The following is a 24448-nucleotide window of genomic DNA, read 5'->3' as shown; positions in this document are numbered from 1 at the left end:
GGAAGCCCCACCAGGGAAGCCCCACCAGGGAAGCCCCACCAGGGAAGCCCCACCAGGGAAGCCCCACCAGGGAAGCCCTTCAATTTGCTTTTTATCCTAGTAAATGGCACCATCAGCAATCCAATCACCCAAGCCAGAAACCTGGAAATGGTCCTAGACTTGTGGTTCTCAGCCTGACTGAACATTAGAATCACCTGGAGCCACACTGCCAGCGCTATTGATTAAATCAGTCTAGGTGGGGCTCAGGGCATGTTTTAATTGCCCAGATCCAAGGCTGAGAACCACTATCCTAGATGTATCCTTTCCCCTTAACACAATCAAAGACCACAACCTGCCAATTCTACCTGCTAGATCTTTAGAATAACGATATTGAAAGTTAAACCTTCAGGGGACTTCCCTGGTGGTGCAGTGGTTAAGAATCCGCCTGTCAATGCAGGGGACATGGGTTCCAGCCCTGGTCCAGGAAGATCCCACATGCCACGGAGCAACTAAGCCCACCCGCCACAACTACTGAAGCCTGCGCTCTAGAGCCCGAGAGCCGCAACAAGAGAAGCCACCGCAGTGAGAAGCCTGTGCACTGCAACAAAGAGTAGCCCCTGCTCACCGCAACTAGAGAAAGCTTACGCCCAGCAACGAAGACCCAACGCAGCCACACATACATACATAAATAAATAAATAAACCTACCTACCTTAAGGAGTGCTTATTATATATATAAAAAAAAGGTAACCTTCAATTGTTTAGTATATGCCAGGCACAGTTTAAATATTTTCCATATATTCATTTAATTCTCACAACAATCCTATAAAGTCAGTGCAATTATTATACCCATTTTACAGATGATAAAACTGATGCACAGTGGCCTAAGACTATACCATAAGTATCAGAGCTAGATTTTAAACTTAAATAGCCAACTTTGTGAAACACCCTACACCCCATCATCTGCTGGGCCAACTCCAACTCATCCACATTTCAAAGCCCAATTCTCCTGGTCTCTTTAAGGCTTCCCTGACCAATGCCTGCCCACTCCAAGGCCCACCAAAGAGGTGCTCTTGCCTTCAATTGTGAAACTATTGTTAAAATGTGTTCACTCCTCTGGGACTTCCCCAGCAGTCCAGTGGTTAAGACTCTGCCTTCCGATGCAGGACATGTGGGTTCAATCCCTGGTTGGGGAGCTAAGATACCACATGCCGTGGGGTGCAGCCAAAAACTTAAAAAATAAAATGTGTTCACTCCTCTATGAGACAAAGGGATTCTTAAAGCCAAGTACCACATCTTTTACATATTGTTATTTCCAGCACAGTACCCAACAGTAAGCATTTTTTAAATGAATGAACCAAGGAATCACCTGGAGAACACTAAATGAGCTCTCAACTAACTCTTTCACCAAGATATAATTTTAAAAACCTATCTGGTAGATTTGTTCCTTTTAAAAATGCCTCCTTTACTGTAAAGCAATTATACTCCAATAAAGATGTTTTTTTAAAAAAAAAAGCCTCCTTTAAACCCATCTCAACATCCCATGCTTTCTCTGTTTCCTTTAGCCTTGCAATCTGAAAATTCCTTAATTCTTAGCCTTCAAAGTCCTTTTAATTACATATTCTTAATATGATTCTTAAAACCACCCTGAAGGGTTTCCCTGCTGGCGCAGTGGTTGAGAGCCCGCCTGCCGATGCAGGGGACACGGGTCTGTGCCCCGGTCCGGGAAGATCCCACATGCCGTGGTGCGGCTGGGCCCATGAGCCATGGCCGCTGAGCCTGCGCGTCACGGGAGAGGCCACAACAGTGAGAGGCCCGCGTACGGCAAAAAAAAAAACAAAAAACAAAAAACAAAACACCACCCAGAAAGTCAGCAGGGCAAAAGTTAGATTGATCAAGGATCAAAGTATTTGATAAATAGCTGGTAAGTAAGAAGCAGAGTCACATACTGACACTTCGTGAAAGGGCCAAAGGTCCGTTATCAGTTATTACATATGGAAAGAAGGCGGGGGCAGATTTTACAAAGTATAACCATGGAGGTTGATATATTTGTGCTAGACATTCACAGAATACAAAAAACATTCAAGACACATATAAGGATCACAGGGCCTTACACTGTCATTTAACAGAGTAAGACTTTCCATAGCAAAGTAAACTAGATCAAATGGCAATATACATTTTCTGCTACAAAACAGATTTAAGACAGTCATGACAAGAGAAACAGAACTAATTTTAAAATTCAAATGTATAACCTAAAAAGAAATCCCAATATGACAGTATGTTATCAATATCACTACTGGCTGGCAAGTAACAAAAACCAGAAAATGATTACAGACAAAATGCAATTTATTCTCTAAAGATTTTCATACTGTTTATTAATTCTTCTAGATTTCATGAAAACTCTATCAAATTTTCTTACATAAGTGCAGCCATACAAATAAATATTAATAAAGCTCTAGAAGAAAACAAATTTTTATTTTAAAAAAATCAAAGGAACTACTGTTTTAATAACACAGTAAATGAAAGGACTTATCTCAAAACAACCTCCTTCCAGATTTAGGTAACTGGCAAAATGGTTCCCTCTGCTGTCCACAAAAGGTAATGATACAAAGTTGCTTTAAAATGTGTTGTTTTCTTAAAATAAATTTATTTACTTATTTATTTATTTTTAGCTGCTTTGGGTCTTCGTTGCTGTGCGCGGTCTTTCTCTAGTTGCGGCAGGCAGGGGCTACTTTTCGTTGTGGCACGCGGGCTTCTCATTCCGGTGGCTTCTCTTGTTGCAGAGCATGGGCTCTAGGCACGCAGGCTCAGCAGTTGTGGCTCACGGGCTTAGTTGCTCAGCGGAATGTTGGATCTTCTCGGAACAGGGCTCGAGCCCTAAAATATGTTTTTAAAGAATATAGTTCGTGGGCTTCCCTGATGGCGCAGTGGTTAAGAATCCGCCTGCCAATGCAGGGGACACAGGTTCGAGCCCTGGTCCGGGAAGATCCCGTATGCCGTGGAGCAACCAAGCTGGTGAGCCACAACTACTGAGCCTGCGCTCTAGAGCCCACACGCCTAGAGCCCATGCTCTGCAACAAGAGAAGCCACCGCAGTGAGAAGCCCGTGCACCACAACAAAGAGTAGCCCCCACTCGCCGCAACTAAAGAAAGCCCACGCGCAGCAACAAAGACCCAATGCAGCCCCAAAAATTAATTAATTAAAAAATATATATAAAGTTTGTCATCATTCATTCTTTTTTTTTTTTTTTTTTTCTTTTTGCGGTATGCGGGCCTCTCACTGTTGTGGCCTCTCCCGTTGCGGAGCACAGGCTCCGGACGCGCAGGCTCAGCGGCCATGGCTCACGGGCCCAGCCGCTCCGCGGCATGTGGGATCCTCCCAGACTGGGGCACGAACCCGTATCCCCTGCATCGGCAGGCGGACTCTCAACCACTGCGCCACCAGGGAGGCCCATCATTCATTCTTGAATGACTTCCTAAACACAAAGATATAATTTGCAAAAGCAATAGCTAAAATAAACAAGGGATCATTCTCTTTTCTTTTACTGTAAGAAAATGATTCTGTTCTAGGTGGTGGCTAGCAAAGAATGGCCTTTTAACCTCCCTCCTTGCTTAGCTACAATATGGTTCTCCTTACAGGCTACTTTTTCACATATCCCTCTGACTGAAGCCAGTCTCAGCATTACCTACATTATCCTTCTGCCTGGAATATTCTTACCCTTGTAGTCTCAAGGTTCATTCTCTCCCTTTCTCCACAACTTCACTCAAATGGCAACTTCTCAGCAAGACCTTCCTGGCCAACCTATCTAAAATGACACCCTCCCTTCTCCTTAGCATATACAACTATCAAACATAATACACATGTATTTATTATGGTTTACTATAAATTTACCAAGCTAGAAGGTAAGCTTCATAAAGCCTGGAGTTTTTTATAGCTTTGTTTACAGGTATATTCCTAGAGTCTACCTCTGATCACAAACTCCTATCCTTAATTTCTACTTTCTTACTTTTAATCAATTACTTCTTTGACCTCATCAAGAACTGTAGTCCTTTAACCTTCATTTATTCATTTACAAATATTTACTGAGTGCCTACTAAATGCCAGACACTACTGAAGGTTCTTGATATATATTAGCTAGCAAAACAAAAATCCCACCCTTGCAGTGCTCACATGCTAGTAAAGAGAAAGATGAGGAACATAAGAAGTAAAATATATTCTATGTTATAAATGATAAGTGCTCTGCAAAAAGAGAGAGAGAGAGAGAGAGGGAAGAGCAGAGTAAAGGGAGATCCAGAGAGCAATGTACGGGAGGGGTTGTGCAACTGTAAACAGGGTAATCAGGACAAGCCTCATCTGAAGGTGACATGTGAACAGAAGCCTGAAGGAGGTGATTATTAACCATGCAGTTATTTAGAGAAAGAGTGTTCTAGGCAGAGCCAACAGCCAGGGCCAAGGCCCTAAAACAGGAGATGTGTCTGAAATATTCGAAGAACAAGGAAGCAGAGTGTGGCTAAACTGCAGTATGCAAGTGGGTGGGCAGTAGGAAACGAGGTCAGAGATAGTGCCGGGTCGTATCATGTAGAGCTGTGGAGGCCACTGTAAGAACTCTGGCTTTTACTCTGAGTAAAACAGGGAGCCCCCTGGGTGGTTTTGAGCAGAGGAGTGATATAATCTCACTTATGTTTCTTTTTGTTTGTTTGTTTGTTTCTGCGGTACGCGGGCCTCTCACTGTTGTGGCCTCTCCTGTTGCGGAGCACAGGCTCCGGACGCGCGGGCTCAGCGGCCATGGCTCACGGGCCCAGCCGCTCCGCGGCATGTGGGATCTTCCCAGACCGGGTCACGAACCCGTGTCCCCTGCATCGGCAGGCGGACTCTCAACCACTGCGCCACCAGGGAAGCCCCTCACTTATGTTTTAAATGGAATACTCTGGTTGCTGTGTTGAGTACAGACTGTAAGGTTATAAATAAAGAGATCTATGAAGAGGTTACCACAGTAATCCAAGTGAGAGATAAAGGCAGCTTGTTCCAGCCGGATAGCAACGGAGATGGCAAGAAGTGGTTGGATTTCAAATATATTTTGAAGGTACAGCAAATAGGGTTTCCATATGGACTGGATGTAGTGTGCGACAGAAATGATCGCCAAGGTTTTTGGCAGAAGCAAATGGAAGGATAGTTGCTACTCCCTGATATGGGAAAGGCTGCAGGTAGAGCAGTTTGACATGTCTGTTAGACATCCAAGTAGGGATACTGAGTAGGTAGGCTGGATATACAAGTCTGAGTTGGGAGCAAAAGGTCTGGAGCGGAAATATAAATTTGAAAGTCATCTGCATATAAACTGTATTTAAAGCCAGGAATTAGATGAGATCAGCAAGGAATTAATACAGATCAGAGTTTCTCGAACATGACACTACTGTCATTTGGGACCAGAACATTCTGTTGTAGGGGCTGTTCTGTGCAGTGTAGGATGTTTAGTAGCATCCCTGATCTTTATTCACTAGGTATAAGTAGCACCCACATACACACACAGTTGTGATAACCCAAAACGTCCCGTTTCACTGTATAAAGAAGAGAAGAGGGGACTTCCCTGGTGGTGTCCAGGGGTTGAGACTCTGCGCTCCCAATGTGGGGGGCCCAGGTTCGATCCATGGTCAGGGAGCTAGATCCCACATGCATGCCACAACTAAGAATCCGCGTGCCGTAACGAAGATCCTGCACACAGCAACAAAGGTCCCACGTGCTGCAGCTAGGACCCAGCACAGCCAAATACATACATACATACATACATACATACATACATAATTTTTTTAAAAAAAAAGAAGAGAAGAGGACCAAACACTCTAACATTCTATCACACCCGTTCACGTCCAGGTTACAGAGCATCATATCACCACTTTCTTCTCAGCACCCCAAACCAACTTATCCCCTTGTCCTTGTTCTGTTACCTCCAAACCTTAGTTCAATATCACCATCCACTTTACTATTTATTCTCAGTTGCCAAGCACTGCTGGAGAAAAGTCCCACATGCTTACTACATGTAGTGCTACACATATTTAGTCTTCATTCTCAGGTGAACCCTCCAAAATACTGTTGTATGTCCCTAGGTCGATCCCTCTCCCATCCCACATGGCAGCTATTCCAAACCTTTATCATTTGCCTTAAGACCAATAATGTTTCCTCACTATACATTCATTACTTTATTTGTTAACTGACTTTCTCCCAAACCACAGAGTAAGCTCTCTGCCTTGGTGTTGGAATATAGTAGACTTTCCATCTATGTATGAATCCTTCCCTCCAGCCTTTGTCAGTTTCCTATTTCAGAGTAAATCGAGGCCATCAGGAATGAACTCTATCAATATTCTGCCCCCACAATTACAAATTTAACTCTATCTGAGGACACTTTTCAGCTGGTCTTCAGTTCTTGCTAATGTAACTGATGAACTTCCTATCTACCAAATAGTCAAGAATCAGCTTTCCTTTTAACTGACCTCTACTAAGTACCTGATATGGGTACTTATACATCATAAAGGTGAGTGGGTATTTCTCAAGGTTCTAAACTTGACACTCTTCTCTTCTCCTTCTATATATTCTCTTTGGACTACCTCATTCATGCTCAAGGCTTCCACCCCTACCATTTAAGCTAAAAACTCCCAAATCCACGTACCCAAGCCAAACCTTATTTCTAAGTTCTAAATACTTTATGTCTAATGTCTGGTGGTAGTCATTCCTCCTCAAACTTCCCAGAGGCACTTCAACATGTCGAAAACTAAACCTACCTTCTCCCTCTCTATGTATTCATCTCCTGTACTCCCCCATCCTTTCTTTATTCATCGAACAAACAAGTACGTACCAGGACGTATGATAGGCACTGCAAATACAAAGCCATGTTAACTTTTCAAAACGAACTCACAGTCTAGGAACCAAGAGACAGTGAAAATAATAATATAATCCAATAACCACAAAGACTGACATATGGGGGACTTCTCTGGTGGCGCAGTGGTTAAGAATCCACCTGCCGGGGGCTTCCCTGGTGGCGCAGTGGTTGAGAGGCCGCCTGCCGATGCAGGGGACACGGGTTCGTGCCCCGATCCCGGAGGATCCCACATGCCGCGGAGCGGCTGGGCCCGCGAGCCATGGCCGCGGAGCCTGTGTGTCCGGAGCCTGTGCTCCGCAACGGGAGAGGCCACAGCAGTGAGAGGCCCGCGTACAGCAAAAAAAAAAAAAAAAAGAATCCACCTGCCGGGCTTCCCTGGTGGCGCAGTGGTTGAGAGTCCACCTGCCGATGCAGGGGACACGGGTTCGTGCCCCGGTCCAGGAAGATCCCACATGCCGTGGAGCGGCTGGGCCCGTGAGCCATGGCCACTGAGCCTGTGCGTCTGGAGCCTGTGCTCCGCAACGGGAGAGGCCACAACAGTGAGAGGCCCGTGTATCACAAACAAAACAAAACAAAACAAAACAAAACAAGACAGAATCCGCCTGCCAATGCAGGGGACACAGGTTCAAGCCCTGGTCCGGGAAGACTCCACATGCTGTGGTGCAACTAAGCCCATGCACCACAACTACTGAGCCTGTGCTCTAGAGCCCGCGAGCCACAACTACTGAAGCCCGTGCACCTAGAGCCCGTGCTCCACAACAAGAAAAGCCACCGCCGTGAGAAGCCCGCGCACCGCAATGAAGAGTAGCCTCTGCTCGACGCAACTAGAGAAAGGCCCACATGCAGCAATGAAGACCCAACACAGCCATAAATAAATAAATAAATAAATAAATTTTTAAAAATGACTGACATATGCACAACGTGCTACAGAAGTATAAGAATACAGAGGCAAAAATAGGGAAGGTATCCTGGGGGATTTAATGCCTGAAATGAATCTTAAAATAAAAATAGGAATTAACCAGAGATAATCAGCCTAAAAAAAGGAATATGGTATGGACAGGCTATTATAAGCAATTTAGAACATAAAATCCAAAGCAAGAAGTGGCAACTGTAAAGCAGATCACAGAGCACCTTAAAGGCCATATTAACAAACTTATACTTCATCCTGAATGCAAATGGGAACTTCAAAGGAGTTTTAAGTATGGAATGATGTGATGATATGGCTTCTGTATCAGATATTTCTAGCAGTTGTGTTTAAGGGTGACAATTATAGGCAGTTATAAGGCTAGCTGAACAGTCTAGGCAAGAGGAAAGCCTGCACAAGGGGCAGTGGTATTAAGGTTAGAAAGAAGAGACACAACAAAGAAATAATTAGCAAGCTAAGTAGGTGGGCCTTCCTAATTAATTGGCTATCCAGAGGCCAGGGTCAAGGAGGAGTGAGGATTTAAGATGGCTCCTGGCCAAGTTCCAAGCTTGGCTGAAAAGAGCACCCCACAAATCAGTAAGAGTAAGAAAAGAAATCCAGTAGAAAAAAGGCAAAGGCTATAATCAGGCGATTCACAGAAAAATAAAAGGCCATTAAACACATTTTAAAAGTTCAATTTCACTGGTAATCACTTCAATGCAAATTACAATGGGATACCATTACCATTCCCACCTCCAAAAAAAGATTCACAAAATTTTAAAAGATAGACAATATTCATTGCTAGTAAAGGTGTGGGAATACGAATATATCTATACACTAATACTGGAGCATAGTCTGGAACACCCTTTTAAGGTGCAATTTAACAGTATATTTCAACACTTAAAGCATACATTCCCTTTGAATCAGGAATTCTAAGAATGTAGGCATTTACACTTATATAAAAAGTTCTATATGAACTATAGAACATTCTATAAGAGTGTCCACTGTAGATGATTTAAGCAAGAATATGGAGACAACCTAAACATCAATCCTTAGGGAGAGGTTAAACCACTTAAGGTAATCCATACCACAGAAGAGTACAATACAACCTAAAATATATATGAAACGAAATGGAAATTTCAAAAAATCCCTATTTTAGGGGTAAAACTAAATCACAAAATATATTCCAATTTATGTTTAAGAAATAAAAGCCCATATATGCTTGTGAATGCACAGATAAAGGTCAAGAAGAACATTTTGGAGAGAACAGTAGAATGGAGGAATGGACGGGATAAACGGACACTCATTTTTCACTTTAGTTAAGTATATAGTTTGATTTTCCCCCCACACAAAGATGAATTACTTTTATAATTTTAAAAATGAAAAACATAATGTGACATGCGGCATGTGACTAGCTGATAAAGCAACTTAATAAGTAAAATAGATCCAGTGGCTTTTCTAAAGCCACAGCCTAAGCTAATAAGTATTTAATAAAGACTACTACTAAACATCTCTTTTGTTGTTAGCTATCCTCACATATGCTTTACACAATGCCCAAAGGGATTGCATTCACCTGTGCCCCTTGCTGGTAGGGTAAGCCCACTTACAGCATTCATGCTGCTCAAAGCTATACTCAAAGATTTTTTCTTTGCAATGCAGGAATCATGTCAATTGACACTGCACATCTTTATATCTTTACTCTTCTTGAAAAGTTTTTAAAACCTACAATCAATGTTTACCATTCCTGATATGAATGGCTGTAATAAAATTTAAGTGACTGAGAAAACAATGAGGACAGAGAGTGAGAAAGAAATATTTTGACCCATAATTTAACTAAAACTTGGCTTTCATTCATTGTTTCTTAACACAGTGTACTCTTTCAACATTTTCTCAAGAGCATGAACTATTTTTGGAATTTTCCCTCTTTGTTATATAACAAGTATTTCCTTATAACAAATTCTTTCTGATGACTGTTTATAACATTCTTTTACTTCTGCAACCAAATCTCTCCAAGTAACTTTCAAGTGGTTTTTTTGTCCCATCATTTTCTCCAATATCAAAGAGATGAGTAACATAGCAAACTGAGGCGAAGCTTCACTTCCGAAGGTACATAAAAAATAATAACAAACATTTGCTTCCAGTAGAGTACCCCTTTTTGTATCTGAGGTCAAGAAAGAAGGTACTAATTCATTTTGACTACTGGATGATTAAAACTGAGCCTTTTTTTATGACTTGCTGTTACGGGCTGAATTGTGTCTCTATGTCTCACCGCCCACCCAACCAAAATTCATGTTTAAGTCCTAACCCCAGTACCTCAGAATGTGATTGTATTTGGAGATAGGGTCTTTAAAGAGATAATTAAGTTAAAATAAGGCCATTATGGTGGGCCCTAATCCAATATGACCAATGTCCTCATAAGAGGAGGAAGTTAGGATGCAGATACATAGCTCATGTATCTTTTCCTCCCAAAGAGGAGAAGACGACTATCCATAAACCAAGGAGAGGGGCCTCAAAAGAAACCAAGCCTGCTGACACCTTGATCTCAACTTCTAGCCTCCAGAGCTGTGAGAAAATAAATTTCTGTTCAAGCCACTGTTATGGACTGAGTTACATCTTCCCAAAATTCATAATTTGAAGCCCTAACTCCCAATGTGACTATATTTAGAAACAAGACATTTAAGGAGGTAATAAAGGTTAAGTGAGGTCCTAACGGTGGGGCCCTAAGCCCATAGGACTAGTGTCTTTTCTAGAGAAAGGGAAACCAAAGATCCCTCTCTTCCATGCATGCACAGAGAAGAGGCCATGTGAGGACAGAGCGAAAAGACGATAAGCTGAGAAGAGAGGCCTCACCAGAAACCAACCCTGATGACACTTTGATCTTGGACTTCTTGCCTCCAGAAATGTGAAAAAATAAATATCAGTAATTTAAGCCACCCAGTCTGTGGTACTTTGCTACAGCAGCCCGAGCAGACTAATACACTTGCCAATCAAGTAATTTTAAAAGCATTTTTGCTTTCCATATCAGAGAAGACAAAGCATTTAAGCACCCACTGAAACAATAAAACCACAGCCCAGTTGATGGAAGCTTTTCATAACATCTTTCTCACCTTCTTAAAGAATGCTGCAGGTGCCATTTCAGATCCACTCAGTGTTCGCAAGAGGAACATTGGCCAAGATGATGTGTTCATCTGGTACCCTATTTTATAAAATAAAGCAGAAATCAATTTTAAAAAGCCTCCCTGTGATATTACAGCAAGTTGGTATTTAAAAAAATGTTTCATTTACCATTCTCCTCCAGAGAATGACTTTCTTATTGAGGAACTCAGGAAATGGGCAAGAGGAGCTGGTGCACCCTCCAATCAGTGCTACTGTATCCACTGTACTATTAAACAAGAATGCTACAGTGGGGGTAGAAATTCTCATCTTAAAGAAGCCACTAGCTAGGGTTCACCAACATACACATATATGTTGGGAATGGGCCATACTACTAGGAGAAATCCAAGCCAGAGCCCAGGAGAGCTTCCATTCCCCACCAACAACCACACACGCAGGGTAAAAAGGCTGCAAAAGACTTCCAGTCCCTCCTTTTCCTCAGAGCCCCTGCCTTATTTCCTTTCCAAAAGACAGTTTTCTGTCAAACTCAGCAAATGTACACTTATGATGGTGCATTTCACCATATGTAAATTTCGCCTCAAGAGGAAAAAACCTGTAAATAAACAGTGAACTCTAGTTAATGATATGCATGCAAACGTATTTAGGAGAAATGCACTGATGTCAATAACTTATCCTGAAGTGCATTTAAAAATATGATGGACTGATGAATCGACAGGAGGACAGATGGACAGATAAGTGATAAAGCAAGTATAGTAAAATGATACCCGGTAGAGCCTAGGTAGTGGGTATGTGGGTGTTCACTGTAAAATTCTTTCACCTTTTTTGTAGGTTTGAAATTTTTCATACATTATATTGGGAAAAAAGACAGCTCTCACTTTAGTAATCTTTGCTCACACTAAATGATCTTATCTTAGAACTTGTATCAGGTACTATCAAAATAGACTCAACAGGTGTCTTCTCTAGAGATCTCATCAATTAATGGTGAATATCACAGCATCTGGCATGTGCAGCGGGGAGCAACCATCTGCTAGTTTTAGTATTTTCTGGGGGCAATCTGTTACATGCAACACTTGCCTCCCTTGATGCCAGAATTGGTGAGAACTTGGCATGCATCCCTGATGAATACATGCATTAAGATAGGGAGGCACATGAATCACATTGGCAATGGGTCCATCAATAGGATAAAATATGCAAGGAATTTCAGACAGAAAGTCATCCTATAATAATCATGTACCAAAACACCCTTAATCTGACTAGGAAAATAATTGTTGCTAGGGAAAAATGGGGGAGGGTTGTTACACACTCTCTTAAAATAAATCAGTATTATTAGTGATATCTAATAAATAGTTATCCACAGCATGGATTCTCCACACTGTGGTTAGAATAGTGCATAAGAATCATTCTCTGGTCCTTATGCCTTTCTCTTAACCCCCATCTTATCCTATTACCTGATGTACCACGATTTTCTTTTTTAATTTAGCATTTCTTAATTCTTTAATTGCCTAAAGTCAAACATAGATTAAAAGGTCAAAAAAGATCAAAGTGCATGTTAAAAATTCAAACACAGATAAAACTAATCCATGATATTAGGAAGTCTGGACAGTAGTTACCTTTGGGAAGGAGGAGGATATGACTGGGGATCAGCAGGAATCGGGCTTCTAGGGTGCTGACAATGTTCTACTTCTTGATTTGGGTGTTGGTTATACAAGTGTGCTCATTTATAAGCTGTACACTTTTCTCCATGTATGTTGAAACTTTAAAAAAACCTTTTAGGGACTTCCCTGGTGGTGCAGTGGTTAAGAATGCGCCTGCCAATGCAGAGGACATGGGTTCGATCCCTGGTCCAGGAAGATCCCACAGGTCACGGAGCAACTAAGCCTGTGTGCCACAACTACTGAGCCCACACGCCACAACTACGGAAGCCTGCATGCCCTAGAGCCCATGCACTGCAACTACTGAGCCCACGCACTCTAGGGCCTGTGTGCCGCAACTACTGAGCCTGCGTGCTGCAACTACTGAAGCCTGGGTGCCTAGGGCCTGTGCTCCACAACAAGAGACGCCACTGCAATGAGAAGCCCATGCACCACAACGAAGAGTAGCCCCCGCTTGCCACAACTAGAGAAAGCCCATGCTCAGCAACAAAGACCCAACGCAGCCAAAAAAAAAAAAACAAAAAAAACCTTTTAAATAATAACCTTTAAGGTTTAAATAAACCTTTTAAAAAGGAAAATGAAATAAGTTGTGTTATATTAAAACGGAAACTATTCAAAAGCGCCTGATGAGCAAATTGGCAAAAACTGTATTTTTTTATTATGTGCTGTCAAAATACATACTAATCAGCGTGTATTGCTATGTATTTCATATTTTTAATTAATAAACTCTAAAAGCAATTTGAAAAAAGAATGATTATAAACTTGGTTATGTGTTTGAAATGCTGACAATCACAATAGCTATGTTTCCTTTAAACAAAATACAAACACATAGTATCATGTTGTAAACAGAGAAATAAAATCCAAACAGAGAAGCACTAAGCCTCAGGTTTATATTATGTCTCTTACAGAATTCTGTATGATTTAAGAAATACTATAAAAATAAACAACGAAAAATGTGAATGATATGAAGAAAGAAAAGGGGAAAAGCATAAAATACATACACCCTAAACCATCTTCTTGGAATAACACATCTCTGATTAGTTTTTTCAAATATTTTAAACCAAATTAGGAATAAGTAACAATTACAGCAAGGACAGTATAAAAAGATATTGCTAAAAGAGTAGTTATTATTATCTTACATTTTTGGTTCTCAGGGAACTTTTCACTAGTAGGAGACAAAAAAATCCATTCTCTCACTGTGCTTTATAATAGAGAATTTTCATTTTTAGCATTGTAAAGAAGAAACAAAAACCAATACCCACCATTCACTCAGAATGTAGAATAAACTAAATCCTTACATTCTACAGAATACCATGGTACTCTTTAAAAGAGAAAATTTTTGCACAAAATTAGTGTCACACACTTCTTACCTTTTAAAAACTTGGTCAAAATTGAGAGCTTTGTATTAAAAACCTTTGCTGAAGAGTTCCATCCATCTCCTCCTTTTCAAAGATCTATAGGTACTGACTCCTACCCCTCTCACCGTGACTTCTTCCCACATAGGTGTAATGAAATTCCCAAGTCTGAAACTGGAGTCCCGATGTAAAATCATACCCTTCTGCTGTGCTCATCTCCATACCAAAAATGATGAATGGCTCATTAGACAATATTGAGGGAGGAAGTGACTCATATCAAATGCTACAAACTTCTCCCCCAGAAGGGTTTCTGAATCTGCATGAGTAATCCAGTAGAGCTGTTTTTGACATTTCAAGTTTTAAGGCAGAATGAGTCTTGCTCTGGAGTGGGGAACCTTTAGCACACAAATGCCAAATATGTACTTAGGTGAAACTCTATAACATATGGTACTGAGTTACTTTCTCATACATTCTCCACAGTAACCACCTGACTATCTATTTGTAAGAATGCCCAGAAGAAGAGATTTTTAAAAGGCCAGTTAAAATTATTTCTATTGAATATTACATTAACAAGAATATGTTATTTTAAAAACTGTTTATCCTTACCCAGTGGAGGCTGAAGTAAGTCCCCCTCCTTTTCACATGTCCCAACAGGCTGTATGTCCGGAGAATCAACAAGCCGCCAAAAATCATTTCTGTTGTCACTACCGTCCAGTCTTAAACGTAGCCTGGCACCAGTAATTCCAACGACTGTGGCGATACATATTGAAGTCATATTGCGAGGGTCATGGGCTTCCAATTTCATACCAACTTTGAAGTCATTAGCTGGTGGAATCTTGGACTATATATATACACACATATAAGTAAAATTCTGTTAAAACGCATCAACTATAAGAAAATCAAATGGTCAGTTATGTACCAGAACACGCGAGGAACGTTTTAAGTAACAGTCACAGCAGTTGGTGAACAAAGTAAGAGTTATAAGGGTTAAGAAAAAGATCTTCTCCAAACCCTCTCCTTGGCTTGACATGCAGCCTGACTTGGCTGCCCACTGCTGGTCTTACTCATCTGCCCACTTCCAGGCAACCCAAATACAGCCTCAAAAATGCATCCTGAGTGGCTTTCTAAAATAAGAATATGATTAGGCCATTCCCCTTAAAATAAGCCGAACGGCAGCTCACCACTGCCTAACATAAAGTCCAAATCCTCAGTACAGGTTAAAAGCCACCGCACCTTAATCTCATTCCCATACTATCACTTCTACCCACTTTGTGCTTCAGCCATCCCATACCATCCCTTAACACTCAGGTTCTTTTACACCCACATGCCTTTGCTTTGGATGTTCTCTCTGCCTGGAATATCCCTCCCCTCATCCCAACCACCTCAGATAGCCACCTCTTCTGTAAGCCCTCCCAGTATAGTTACCACACTTTTCATAATTAATTATTTACATGTCTGTCTTTCTCTCCAGATCTGACATAAAGTAAATTCTTAATGAATGGATGCAAAGAGACCATCTGGTTCTTAAGCAGCACTACCACAATCCCACTATCTCCTCACACTACTAGAACCTAACAATCACACAGGCACCCCTCAACAAGTTAATAGTTTACATCAATATATACAACAGGACATCTACAGAATTTTGGCATACCTGTCTGAAACACTCCGAAGGAGCACTTAAAGATCCAGTCTCTTTCAAGTAATTTTCCCAGTGAAAATCATCTGGAAAAAAACACGCAAAAATAGTTTTGTTGTTTCCTTTTTTTGGCCGTGCCATGCAGCTTATGGGATCTTAGTTCCCCGACCAGGAATCGAACCTGGGCCCACGGCAGTGAACATGCCAAGTCTTAACCACTGGACCAGCAGGGAATTCCCATTAATACATATAAGATGTATACTAACTTTCAGGAATAAAATGGGTTTTAGTTCCATATCTCTTCAAAGAAATACTTCTTAAAGAACAGATTCAAATTTCCTGATCTACATTTGACTACCAGCATGGAAATAAAAAATAAGACAACTTCCTGATAATAATAGCTCTGATATAAATTACAATCCAGATCATCTTGATGAAATGAAGACTGAAGCACAGTGATTCTGAAAATGTGAACTCTAGAAATAACTAAAGGACTTTTTATAGAGTAATAGCAAATTCTACTCATATGTCTCAAATATAAATTTACTCAAGACGTGTTTTTACCATTTCATCCCATTACTGTGAAGGCGTTTCTTTGTTTTTCACAGGGATCTAAAGGTGTTCAGTTGTATGGTATAGCAGAAATAAAGCAATACTTTATGGAAAGAAAAACTCTGAGAAACAGCATTGTTTCTCAATTGACTATTAGATCCCCATCCAGGGTGTTAAGAATATGGTAGCAGAACAAAGCAGAAACCAGTCATCAGTGCAATGACTGATATGCATTGTTGTAATTATCTATATTTTTTACAAACTCTTGCTGTCCTTTCTCTCACTTAGTCTTCATGATATATTATAATGCTAGAAGAGAAGGTCAGAAAGCAGTATACTTTGCCTGGACACTTCAATTCACTGTGCCAGTCACACTGCCAAGACACTGAAAGACTTGATAGCAGTATTAAAGGTACTATTAATTCATACAAAGTTTAATTCTCATCAACCATGAGGTTTTTTCTATACTCTTGTCTAATTTCCTCACTATAAAAATACTGGGTTCGACAGTTCCCTCCCTAGGGGAATCTGTGTTACTAGCCTCTTATATATCCTTCAAAGGATATAACAGTTCCACTTACACACTGCTAATAAATGTTTAACAGCCAACTTTCCAGAAAATACAAACAAACAAAAAGCCTGACTGGTAGTGTTTGCAGATTCCTGTGGTGTAAATACTACCATCATGGCTGATTGATTGCAAGGTGCCAAGGTAAAGTCACCAACTACAAAGTTGGGAAGAAATGTGTACCACTGGCTCTCCCAAGCTGATGTGAGCCAGCTTCAGAATATCACTGTTACCTGAAAGTATGCATTTATATGTGTATGTACACATATTATATATGGTATTAAGCATGTCATATGTAACACTGTATACCCTTATAGAGATTTTTCCACTAAAAAAAAAAATACTGGGTTTAATTCTTCTTCCAGATAATGTAAAGCAAGTACTACCACAGTGCTGAAAGGTATGCAGCAGAATGTCAAGAACACAGGCTCTGGAGCTGAACCTGCCGCCTTTCAGTCAGACTCTGCCTCTTACTAACTATGTGACCCTGAGCAAGTCATTTCACTTTCTCAGCCTCAGTTCCTTCATCTATAAAATGAGGAAAGTAATACATATGGTATAAGGTATTTTGAGAACTAAGTGAAGTAGTACACATGCAAGTAACTCAATAAATGGTTTATGTTATTATTCTAAAACTAAATGTCATAGTTGTGCCTAAACTTAAGAATACTGGATAGCTTTATTAAAAGTGAAAACTGAGATCTGTGGCTCCAAAATTTAACTGACCAAGTTATTTCAGTGACCTCCTAAGCACTAACCTGACAATCAAGAGACCCAAGGTTCTAAGTGAAGCTCTACCACCATATGACCTTGGAGAGCATTACAAAAGAAGAACAAAATAAAACATGAATGGGGGAAAATATCTGACTAGGATGTCATTAAGGAGCCACCATACCAGGAAGAAAGGAGTACAAGTTGAAAATAATGACTGAGAAATCAAAACCATTTCACAATTATACCTCAAAAAACTTAATTAAGACTCTTCCACAAACCAGTTACATTTGCAAAATTTTTCAATGACATTGGAAAATACTTTATCCAACACAATTTTTTAAATATTCTATTACCATTTGTGTCTTAATGGGCTATAATTTGAACTAGTAAATCCTTTATACCAGTGCTCCGTAATACGATTATTTTCTATTGCACTGCTAGTTAATTTAACCTTTGGAGCCTTAATTTTTTTCTTTATTCATAAGGCAAAAATTTTTAGTCCACAGAACCGTTCAGCTTGGTTGCCCATATGATGAGAGCCTGCCAATAACATGGGGGAAACACACATAGCAAAAGGCTTTACTAATTTAGATTTGATACATCTACAATATCACAGCTGGAATTGCTGACCAGGAGCCAAAATAGTCAAAGTCACAGACAAGCATGAAGTTCCCGTCTGCCTCTGCATCTTATCCTCACTGACAGATCTGGCGGGGGTGGGTGGAGGGTGGATTTACCCTCTCTCAGAAAGGAGCGCTGGGAACTGATAGGCCTGTTCATGAGACAGATGTACATACACAACTTTGTGATCTGACTGTTACCTGCACGTCTATGGTCCTTCTTGTTTGATTTGTACTCTATTCTAGTCCATACATTAACGCAAACACCTTTCAGCAAACTGAACATAATCTATGAGGCCCCCCCGTCTTCTCCAGAGTAAATCAGAATCATAATGTCTTCTACCAGTGCTGGGTTTGGGTTCAGAGCCCATGTAAAGAAAATGGGCAAAATATCTAGAGCTTGAAGCTTCTCAGCTGAATGATCAGCACCCAATACCTAATAGCATTTATCACAACTGTAACTGGGCATTTGTTTAATGTCTACTTAAGCTCAAAGACAGCAAGAATCATGTCTGTCTTATTCATCAATGGATTCCCATAGAAGGTCACTAGTATGTGTCAGGCACTGTACTAGGTACTGCAGATGCAGCAGTTAATAAAACAGACAAAAATCCTGGCTCTCCTGGAGCTTACCTTCCAGCAGTCACTCACTGATTTCTGAAATGAGATGTTAGAGTGAGAGCCCTGAGAAATATCTGCAGATGTCTGTCAATTTGATTAAGTAATATCATTTTTAATCAGAATTTCTCAAACAGAGAGTTTGAGAATTTTGAAAAGTTATTAGTTTCAACCTTTAAGAATATATTTTTTCAAATTTATTTTCATGAAATTTCCAGAACAGGAAAATCTATAGAGACAGAAAGTAGATAAGTGGTTGCCTAGGGAGAGGCACTGGGAGGAAATGGGGAGTGGCTGTTAGTTGGGTACAGGATTTCTTTTTAGGGTGATGAAAATGTTCTAAAATTGATTATGGTGATGGTTACATAACTCTGGGAATGTACTATGAGAACCATTGACTGTATATTTGAAATGGGTGGATTGTACGATATATGAATTATATCTCAATAAAACTGTTATATTAAAAAAATGGAAAGGAATTTGTAGGGATAAGGAAGAACATTCTAACCTAATGGCCTCCATTTCCTTTGGAGGGTTTTGGGGGTTGGAAGGAAGACCTGAGGAACAAAATAAGGCCAATGGGAAAGAGAGCTAAGGAAACACTGAGGACACAGCTACAGTGAGAAAGAATGACTCCATGGGGATTACCTCTATAGGCAATCTTCCTGTAGGAACAGAAAGTCATGGGTGAACTACTTACTCCAAGAGTAGGGCTGGCAGGGCAGGTACAACAGAAAGACAAGGGGCAAGAGGTTTGCCTGGAAATCTCTGGTAAACACAGTAAGTTTGCTGTAGTATTTTTTTTTTTTAATTTTTATTTATTTATTTATTTATGGCTGTGTTGGCTCTTCGTTTCTGTGCGAGGGCTTTCTCTAGTTGTGGCAAGTGGGGGCCACTCCTCATCGCGGTGCGCAGGCCTCTCACTATCGCGGCCTCTCTTGTTGCAGAGCACAGGCTCCAGACGCGCAGGCTCAGTAATTGTGGCTCACGGGGCTAGTTGCTCCGCGGCATGTGGGATCTTCCCAGACCAGGGCTCGAACCCATGTCCCCTGCATTGGCAGGCAGATTCTCAACCACTGCGCCACCAGGGAAGCCCTGTAGTATTTTTTTTTAATTCAGCCTTTTGTCTATGTATGACTTACTTTCTCATTTTCCTTAAGAGCAGGTGCAATGGGTCAGATTCTATCTCCTGAGTCTCTGATGTAGTGCTATATACATGCTGTTCACAATAAAAAAACTTAAAACATGAATTAATAACTCAGACTTCACAAATAAAGTTAACATTTACTGAACATTTACTATAAGCCTAGGCATTGTATTAGGTGCTTTACACTCATTTTCTTTAATTCTAATAGTTCCACGAGGTAAGTAGTATTATCCCTGTGCTACACAGGAGAAAAAGGAGACTAAGAATGTTGAGTAATTTGCCCAAGGTCACAAGGCCAGTAAAGAATGAGGCCAAGATTCTAGAACAGGTCTGTCAGACCCCCCTCAATGCCTAAGCTTTAATCCACTGGACTGTCTTTTGACCATCAAAAAAGGACTTTCACATTGACTCTAGTGTTAGAAGCGTTTTTATCAATAATCAAATTATTTTAAATTGGTAATTCATGGTAATTAGTAACTATATATCTTTAATTTGGCAACATTTGCACTGAAATACAGGGTTATCTTTTAACTTAATCCCTCTCTCCGTGAAACCAAAGTAAAATTTCCAAAATTAAATACTATCTTTTTGACCTTTCCTATTGCTTAGGTTTTATATTTACAGGAGCTTACTATACAGAGATTATATCAAAAGCAGTAAGAGAGGAGTTTATATCAACACTGAGTGAGGAAGAAAAATATGTTGTACTGAACTAATTTAAAACCTACCGTTTTGCACAGAGGATGTGCCTGACTGAGGAGCTTTCTCTTGATTCTCCTTCTTTGCATCCATTGACTCTTAAAAAAAAAAGAAAGAAAATAGTGAGAAATAACAGAAGGCTAGAGCAACAGTTTGAAAGAGTACTTATAAAAACCATAAACTAAAACTATTTTCTAATAGAAGCCAGTTTTAATTTTATAATTAATATCCGCATTTTCTGCATAGGACTTCACTTTCCAATATATAATGTACCTTTTCTTAAATTTTATTTATTTCTTTATCTATCTATTTATTTTTATTTTTGGCTGAGTTGGGTCTTTTGTTGCTGCGCGCAGGCTTCTCTCCAGTTGCAGCGAGCGGGGGCCACTCCTCGTTGCGGTGCGCGGGCCTCTCACTGTGGTGGCCTCCCCTGCTGCGGAGCACGGGCCCTAGGTACATGGGCCTCAGTAGTTGTGGTACATGGGCTCAGCAGTTGTGGTTGGAGGGCTCTAGAGTGCAGGCTCAGCAGCTGTGGCACACGGGCTTTGCCGCTCCGTGGCATGTGGGATCTTCCCAGAGCTGGGCTCGAACCCGTGTCCCCTGCATTGGCAGGCGGACTCCCAACCACTGCGCCACCAGGGAAGCCCATAATGTACCTTATAATTTGCTTGTTTGTTTATTGTATGTCTCACTTCACTCACTCAAACGTAAGCTCCAAAAGATCAGGAATTTTTAAATTTTATTTTGTCTCCTTTGTTCACTGCTGTATCCTCAGTGCCTAGAAAAGGACCTGGCATACAGAACACCCTTGAGCATTTGTTAAATGAATGAACGAACAAACCAAAATGAGCTGAGTTGATCCTTACAATGTTCAGATTAATGTGCCTCAGAAATAAAGTGCATGCTTTTGAGAATTTAAAACAAAAGGGGGGCTTCCCTGGTGGCGCAGTGGTTGAGAGTCCGCCTGCCGATGCGGGGGACACGGGTTCGTGCCCCGGTCCGGGAAGATCCCACATGCCGCAGAGCGGCTGGGCCCATGAGCCATGGCCGCTGAGTCTGCGCGTCCGGAGCCTGTGCTCCACAACGGGAGAGGCCACAACAGTGAGAGGCCCGCGTACCACAAAAAAAAAAAAAAAAAGGGAAGCTAGAATACAATGTAATTCAATGGACTAGGCAAAGTTTTTCTCTGTGCTAGGCTGAGGAACTCAAACAGTACTGGACCTTGGGACTTCAACAAGTCTAAGATGTATTTCATCCACATTTATTACAGTATATATTTCTTAAATGACTCATTTAAAAATTAATCATAGGGCTTCCCTGGTGGCGCAGTGGTTGAGAGTCCGCCTGCCGATGCAGGGGACACGGGTTCGTGCCCCGATCCCGGAAGATCCCACATGCCGCGGAGCGGCTGGGCCCGCGAGCCATGGCCGCGGAGCCTGTGTGTCCGGAGCCTGTGCTCCGCAACGGGAGAGGCCACAGCAGTGAGAGGCCCGCGTACAGCAAAAAAAAAAAAAAAAAAAAAAAAAAAAAAAAAAAATTAATCATAATACTATTATTATGCTGAAAAATTAACCAAAATTATTTAATATTATCAAATAAGTGGTCAGTATTCTCATTTTCCCCATTGTCCTGAATATTTTAAATGTGTCTGTTTCAATCAGGACCCAAATAAAGTCCATACAGAGCAATGGCAGATACATTTCTTAAATTTCTTTTGATCTATAAACTCCTCCTCCTCCTCCTTCTTTTTCCCCCTTCCCCTAGCAATTTTTTTGCCGATGATACCAGTTCAGATTTTTCCAGTCTGGAGTTTGCTGACTATTTCCTCATGATGCTGAGTTCTTCTGGTCCTTATATTTTCTCTAAATTCGTACTGCTATTTCGAGCCAGAAGAGCTTAACCAGATTCAGGTTTCGCTTTTTTGGGAGGAGGAGAGAAGATGACTTCATAGGTACTTCTCACAAGGGGTTCCTAATATACCTAGTTCTCTCTCTTTTTGTGATATGAGCCATCATGGATGATTATTGCCTAGATCCATTAGTTCATTAGTGGCTGAAAAATGGAGGTATTCTAATTATCATCCTGTCTTTATTAGCCAGAAAACTTCTATAGAGAGAAACCTCCCCTCTTCAACCATTCAGTTACCTTGAGGTAGAGCTCACAAAGGGAAGTCACAATCAACACTTTGTTCTTTTCCTTTATTTTCTAGTTTTCAAGATAATGAATTGTATCTGTGGGACTTCCCTGGCGGTCCAGTGGTTAAGACTCTGTGCTTCTAATATAGGGGGCATGGATTCGATCCTGGTTGGCGAACTAAGATCCCACATGACAGTGCGGCCAAAAAATTTTAAAAATTAAAAAAAAAAAGAGTTGTAGCCCTACCATTCTCCACAGATGACAAATAAATTTTGTTTTGTTTTTTAGTATCATTATGAACTAACGAATTTAACCACACTTGATGTGTTTCCATCTATTGCTGTTTTACCCTTACTGATGCTTGAATTGTCAAGTGACAAGCTTCTTAAAAAAAGAATCTATGAATGATGCCAGGTATACCATTTAAGGTAACAGATCTACTTTCCGGTTATGACTGAGTGACTCTTCAAGATACGTGAACACTTGAAAGGGATGTATGGGCTGCTCTCTATTTAAATAATTTGGCTAGTATGAAGACAGTACACATTTATATTTACTAAATAGTTCTACAGTAAGATTTTCTAATAGGAAAGAAAGTGAAATTATAAAGGCCTGGTTCCTGCTCTAGGGAAGCTAAGAATCTAGGTACAGAGACTATACTAAACTAATACACTTGACAAAAATGGAAATAGCAGAGCACAACATTCAGCATGCAGCCAGAGAAAAAGTCATGAGAGACAGAAGACTTAAACTGGGTCTTGAAGGAAGAACAGGATTTAGAACAACAAAGGTATGAAGAATGTATTAACGGGAAAGAAAATAGAACTCAAAACAGAGAGTGCAAATGAGTGTGGCATATTCATGGGACAGTGAGCAAACTTCTCACTAGAGCAGGACAGGATGAAGCATTTTTTAAATCACCCATATTAGAGTAAGAAAATCTGGACTGTGATCTTGGCTGTCACAGATTGTTATATGACCTGTTCACTTAACCTCCCTCAGTGTCAGCTTTCTCATTTATAAAACTAAGAAGGGAAGACAAGATTACCTTTAATAGCTATTCAGTTCTAAAATTCCAATTCTAAGCACCTAACGTCTTCTATAACTTTACTTTTAAAAAGGCTTTTTTTCCCCAAACATTCAATCTACCAAAAGATAATCATTCCCAATGAATAACTGAAAATATTTATCATCTTTAGACAAGTAAATCTTACCTTCATTCACTGTTCGCCCCATGGTATCCCTCTCTGGTGTTCTTTCCTACAAGGTGAAAAATCAATTACTACCTCCTTTTAACGTAATACATTTCTGAATGGTGGTATTATTACAAATCAGCTATAATGGGACTACAACAAACTAAAAAGCTTTTGCACAGTGAAGGAAACTATCAACAAAATGAAAAAGCAACCTACTGAATGGTAAAAGATATTTGCAAATAATATATCCAATAAGGGGTTGATATCCAAAATATATAAATATCTCATACAACTCAACATCAAAAAAACAAACAACCTGATTAAAAAATGGGCAGAGGATGTGAACAGACACTTTTCCAAAGAAGATATACAAATGGCCAATAGGCACATGAAAAGGTGTTCTCAACAACACTAGTCATCAGGGAAATGCAAATCAAAACTTCAATGACATACCACCTCACACCTGTCAGAATGGCTATTATCAAAAAGACAACAAATAGGGCTTCCCTGTTGGCGCAGTGGTTGAGAGTCCGCCTGCCGATGCAGGGAACACGGGTTCGTGTCCCGGTCTGGGAAGATCCCACATACCACGGAGCGGCTGGGCCCATGAGTCATGGCCGCTGAGCCTGCACGTCCGGAGCCTGTGCTCCGCAACGGGAGAGGCCACAACAGTGAGAGGCCCGCGT

The 24448-nt window shown here is 40.7% G+C and overlaps 1 protein-coding gene across 5 annotated transcripts in view; it reads right to left on the bottom strand.

Moving 5' to 3' along the window:
* SCML2 (Scm polycomb group protein like 2) overlaps positions 1–24448 on the bottom strand; it is a 102543-nt gene that overhangs the window by 47059 nt on the left and 31036 nt on the right. For 4 of the 5 annotated variants that reach the window (XM_060086642.1, XM_060086641.1, XM_060086637.1 and 1 more), the window contains exons 2-6: positions 23781–23826; positions 20460–20528; positions 15528–15598; positions 14480–14714; positions 10860–10948 (exon numbers count right to left, since the gene is read on the bottom strand). In XM_060086642.1, the coding sequence (XP_059942625.1) occupies positions 10860–10948; positions 14480–14714; positions 15528–15598; positions 20460–20528; positions 23781–23802 (486 nt within the window). In that variant the 5' untranslated portion in view covers positions 23803–23826. Of the gene's footprint in view, positions 1–10859; positions 10949–13888; positions 14089–14479; positions 14715–15527; positions 15599–20459; positions 20529–23780; positions 23827–24448 lie in introns of those variants that run through there. The other variant, XM_060086640.1, reaches the window with a different exon arrangement.

The sequence above is a fragment of the Mesoplodon densirostris genome, chromosome X, assembly GCF_025265405.1.
Source record: "Mesoplodon densirostris isolate mMesDen1 chromosome X, mMesDen1 primary haplotype, whole genome shotgun sequence".
NCBI classification, from domain to species: Eukaryota; Metazoa; Chordata; class Mammalia; order Artiodactyla; family Ziphiidae; genus Mesoplodon; species Mesoplodon densirostris.
This window is presented reverse-complemented; position numbering and strand designations above follow the sequence as displayed.